We start from the raw sequence: 5,171 nt of genomic DNA on the forward strand, positions 1-5,171 counted from the left end.
ATCGCGGCTGCCGTCGCGAAGTGAATGCGCATGAGCAGTTTTTTTTAGATTTTCTGTAATTCTGAAATATTAGAATAAAGACGTAATTTTTTAACTTGTAGTAAATATGTGTTTCATATAGCGGACGATTTATCACTCAGGCCAGATCCACCCCCTTTGGTAATAGTGCGAATAAACAGAGATAAAAGGTTCTTTATTGATAATTAATAGCTCTGCTGATAACTTAGCCTGGATCACTAGATTGGTGTGGATACCTGGATTTTAACAGGCGGTCCACTAACCCTCCAGAGATGAAACCACAATCCCTGGTAAGTAAGTAAATTACAGCTACAATTATTCAACTAAGAACACTAAATTAATTTCACCTCCGATTTTGAATAGGTTAAATAATCAACTATAACTCCAGTTCTAGTTAATCATTATTCATTATCTGCAGGATATTATTTTGCACAATACAAGTCAAGTCAGCTTTTATTGTCACTTTCTTCATAATTACAAGACATACAAGGGAAATGAAATTACGTTTACTCTCTAGAAATATACAAATATACAAGAAATATACAAGAGTGACATCTAAAAACTGACATAAAGTGCGGGACATGACAGGTAACAGTGATAAGACAGAAAGAATAATAAGAAGAATGAAACATAAACATTAGCAGCTGAACCTCTGTGGTCTTCCTGACATTAAGGTCTTGTGAAAAATATTATTCAAGATCTCCTGGTTGTCCAACCCAGTTGTCCTGTACTTCCCAATAGTAAATACAATTTTCTGTTCAACAGCTTTTTTCAGCAGTTTCAGCTGTTAGATGTGCTGTTTGGGTGGTTTTCTGATATGACCGTCAAGGATGTGGACGTTTTTCCTATCTTGCAGACTGAAATGAAGAATTGAAGCAAAAGCCACCCCAAAAATACAATAAATACATTTAAATGACTTTTTTGTGACTTTGAGATATCGATTAACAGTAAAGGGTTTTAGCATCTGTTTCCATTGTAGATGCAAAGAACTTTTCTTTGGGCCCCAGTGAACACCGATCCCAAGAATACCCAAAGATTATGTTTAAAGAGGCTTCAGGTTGACAAAGCCATTTCTTTGCCAATCATAAATTTTAGTCCTATAATTTGTAGTAGAGAATCACAGGCTGAAGATCTCTGGTGTTAAGAACTTTGTTTTTGTTTTGTTTGTTGCTAGATTTGACATTTAGATAAGCAATTTTTTCAACTTTCTTAAGAAGAGCCATCATCTGGCTTTTCTTTGGACCCATACAATAACTTCTGTAGAGTCTTTTTGGTGTCACCAAAGGTTTATTATTGCTTCTCTTGACAAATGAGTGGTTTGCTGAACTTATGTGGGTCTAAAAACCTTAGAGCAATCACTGCCTGTCTTAATTCATAACTGTTTGATGATCAACATATTGACCACGTGTTTTTAATTTTTTCCACTTTACTTAGTATTGTTTAATGTTTGAATCTCATTTTATACTAACCAACCTAGGAGGATAATTTTTTTGTGAATTGTTAACATATAAAAAATACCTCTTCCACTGTTGGTGAACTTTCAGACTTTTATTGATTATGAACATTTCATTATAGGAAGATACAAAATATGTAACCCTGTTGATTTATTAGAATAAAAAAAAAATTTTTGATATTTTCATTTAGATGACATATAGAAAAACTTTATTGTATGTCTAATCTATTGACAGAAGTTCTTTAACAGGGCTGCTCCAACACGCATTCTCACATAATTACATTAACACATTTATAACATCTCTAAAATAACCAAAAAATTAAAAGACAAAACACCTCAGCAAATTATTTCAAAATTCTGTAATTCATTTGGTTGCATTAAAATAGATGAGCGAAGTGATTTAGCTTCCAGTAAACTTCAAGTAAGCCATTTAGATCAACTACTATGCATCTATTATGCAAAAACAAAGTGTGTAAATTCAGTTTATCAGACTTTAGGAAGACATTTATTTATCAAAAAGGTATTCAGTTAATGTAGAATAAAGATTTCACTCGATGCCTTTAGCTTTCAGCTCCTTCTTGACTCTGCTCAGGTAGGTCTCATCAGGATATCCAAAACTGTGAAAGAACAAAACCTAAATGTTTAATACATTAAACCGAACATTAAAGCAAAGTAAAGGAATAAAACCAGATACCCGTACCACTGTGGTCCTCCTGTCATGGATGTCTTGTGATGGATGTCATTCCAGGTCACTGCGTTCTCCACCCCAGTTGTCCTAGAAGTTGCAACAGTAAAAATCAGCTTCTGGTCAAAGGCTTTTTTCAGCAGGTGCAGAACTTCATTCCCCTCTTTGTTATCTGGAAGATATGCTGTTCTAGTAGTTGCTGCATAGTACTGTCCAGGCTTGGGATGATTTTCCTGATAGAATGGAAAAAGTCTGGTAAGTGATAGCCATTTCAAAAATACATGTTAGGTTCTTAATATAGGCAATATGAGCTGGTACTTTACCGTCTGTAATCCAGCAGGGATATAGTAGCTGATCTCTATGAAGCCACAGCCTGGGAATCCAGGGAGGGATGTATAGTTATGTTTTTTCCAACTCATTGTTCCATCAGGTTGGTTTCCCTTCACCACACCAAATACATCTTTGCATATAGGACAGATTGATCCACTGTGCTGCACTGCCCTTTGCAGGCAGCCTTTGCAGAATGCATGCTTACACTTCAGCTGTTCCTTATTAGTAAATCCGGACATACATACCGGTATATAGCATTGGTCATCTTTGCCGTCACCTTCTTTTCTCTCCCCTAAAATCTGTCCAATTGATGCATTCAAGGCCACGTTGCTCATCCTGGGTGATGTACCAACTGATACAGGTTTAAGATGATCAATGGGATGGTTTATCTTCTGCATTGCATTAAGGACTGCACTGAATTCATCTTGGCCTTTCTTTGGACCACAGACAATGACTTCATCAGAGGACATAGAGAGCAAAAGCTTATCCTTGTTTTTCTTGATGACTTTCAGTGCATCGCTCCACTGATCTGGATCTACAAACTTGAGGGGAATCATTACGCTTCCTGATTCAGCTAAGCAGCTCTGATAGAGCTCTATGAACTCACAGAGAGCCTCATTGGGTCTTCCAGCTTCAAATGTCACATGGACCTGTGCTGTGATTTTACTTTTATTGTTCCTCTCAATACATTTCATTTCCTCCTTATAGATGTGGCTCATGTACCAAAAGGGATCCACTGGCAGAAGACAACTTTCTTGAGCTGCACCTCCAGCCTTTATAAGGGGATTTTTTTGTTTGACAGGGAGGACCATGTCCTGAAAAGGGAAACAATAAATAATAAATCAATCTTTCAATTCTAATGAATATATTATCTGACATCAATACAACTGGGAGCTCTTACCAAGATTCATTCTTCATTGACATAAAAAAGACAATTATGTTTTTATTTTATGCTTTTGTGTTCTCAAGGGACTGACAGTGTACTGTATCATTTCCCCAAACTAATTTACTACTAATAAAAAGTATTACCTCTGCCAAGGAGGATATGTTTTAGTCAAGTTTGTGTGTTTGTTTGTTTGCCTGTGTATAGGATAACTTGGAAAGTTAGAGATTTTAATGACATTTTTACAAAAGATGCACCTCAGTGCAAGGAACAATCCATTAAATTTTAAGTGATGACCCACATCATAATCTGTATACAGGATTTTTTTTTTTTTTTAAGGATTCTCTAACGTTGTGAGATAAGGATATTTAGCAGAACAAGCAGTTCCCCACTGAACAAGAGGGTGGCAGCACTGACTATCAACAGCCTCAGTAACGTCTGAAAAAGTCCAGATGTATTTTACTGAAGACAAAAGGGAACATTGTTAGTTTGTTAGCAGTATTAAGCACAACCTGGGTGCCAAAAACGTTGAAATTCGGTCGCTGGATCTCTTATTTGTTTGACAATGTGAATCATTGTATTTTGACTGAAAATTTATGGGGGAAACACTTTTTATTTTACTGTAGATATTCACAGAATAATCAATAACCGTTTTTGCTTTATCGTATTAACAAATGTGAATTTGAAACACAACTATTCATCAATATATATTAACAAATATTTGCTTAAACATATGGCTACACAAACTGTCCATGCTGTCTTTTAACCAGACAGTAATGTAGATGTATGTTGATAGTATAAAAATAATTAATTTGAATTTTAAATAGGTTTTGCATTGTTACAGTGCAGTGAGCAAAGATGCTGTGAAAATGTCACATTGTTGGATTATAGTTATTAATAAGATTAAGCATATATTACATTTTACCTCCTTGTGCCTTTTCTCATCTTTGCCCCTCAATGAAGTTCTGACGTTCTTCTTTCTTCAAAAAACAGAAAACAAGATGAAAAAAATGATCATAAATAGTGAGAATCGCTCTACTAAAAGAAACTACGAGCACCTCCATTGGTTCTCCTCCATAGACGGTCCTGCATCACCAAGACTTTTCATCATCATGCTGGAATTAGGGCACAGGTCAACACTGATGTCTTTAGAACTAGCCGGCCGTTCAGAATCTTCCAAAGCCCATTTGGAATTCTGTGTTGCACTCAAGGTTGAACTGAGAACATTTTTATCTTCGTTGAAGTTTTGAGATCTTGCTGACCTAGCTGGCTCTTCAGGAGAGTCAAATTTCTGTGTTGCATTTAAAGTTGAACTGAGAACATTTTGACAATCCTGTGGCCCACAGACTGTCATTCCCTCAGAGGACATGGTGACTAAAAGCTTGCTGTCATTGTTATTAATGACTTTCAGTGCATCACCCCACCGATTAGGATCTACAAACTTCAGAGGAATAACTGAGGAAGTGGAATCAGACAAACACTTTTGGACGAGATCTGCAAACCTGTAGAGAGCCTCACTTGGATTCCCACCTTCATGTTCAGTGTTAAATGCCACAGTAACAGTTGGCATTATGCTAACTTTAGTTTCTTTCTCTATGCGTCTGATTTCATCTTTGTAGATCTGGCTGACATACCAGTAATGAGCCACTGGGACAACACATTCCTCTGATCTTGTTCTATGGTCTCTAGGAGAATTTCTTCCCACATCCATCTGTTCTTCAAACTGGATCTGCACCTTAATAAAAAAGTATAGTATATCCCTTGGGGCCTCGGATCCCTGGGGCCTGGGACTGGATCCGCTT

The 5,171-nt window shown here is 36.5% G+C and overlaps 1 protein-coding gene across 1 annotated transcript; it reads right to left on the bottom strand.

Moving 5' to 3' along the window:
• Positions 1 to 2,440: 2,440 nt before the first annotated feature.
• Positions 2,441 to 5,096, bottom strand: LOC107082086. Its single transcript, XM_015370549.1, has 3 exons — positions 4,428 to 5,096; positions 4,295 to 4,349; positions 2,441 to 3,301 (listed from the first exon to the last, which is right to left on the bottom strand). The coding sequence occupies exons 1-3, from the start codon at positions 5,078 to 5,080 to the stop codon at positions 2,441 to 2,443; spliced, it is 1,569 nt and encodes a 522-aa protein (XP_015226035.1). The 5' UTR covers positions 5,081 to 5,096.
• Positions 5,097 to 5,171: the final 75 nt, after the last annotated feature.

The sequence above is a fragment of the Cyprinodon variegatus genome, unplaced genomic scaffold (assembly GCF_000732505.1).
Source record: "Cyprinodon variegatus isolate N-32 unplaced genomic scaffold, C_variegatus-1.0 Scaffold47, whole genome shotgun sequence".
Classification (NCBI taxonomy): Eukaryota; Metazoa; Chordata; class Actinopteri; order Cyprinodontiformes; family Cyprinodontidae; genus Cyprinodon; species Cyprinodon variegatus.

Bases quoted from the DNA above. Each gene is read 5' to 3' on its own strand.
- LOC107082086 (XM_015370549.1), bottom strand. From the start codon at position 5,080: ATGGATGTGGGAAGAAATTCTCCTAGAGACCATAGAACAAGATCAGAG. The intron at 4,350-4,427 runs GTGCTCGTAGTT...TGTTTTTTGAAG, and splicing joins ATGGAGGAGAACCAATGGAG to AAAGAAGAACGTCAGAACTT. The intron at 3,302-4,294 runs GTAAAATGTAAT...TTCCCTTTTCAG, and splicing joins ATGAGAAAAGGCACAAGGAG to GACATGGTCCTCCCTGTCAA.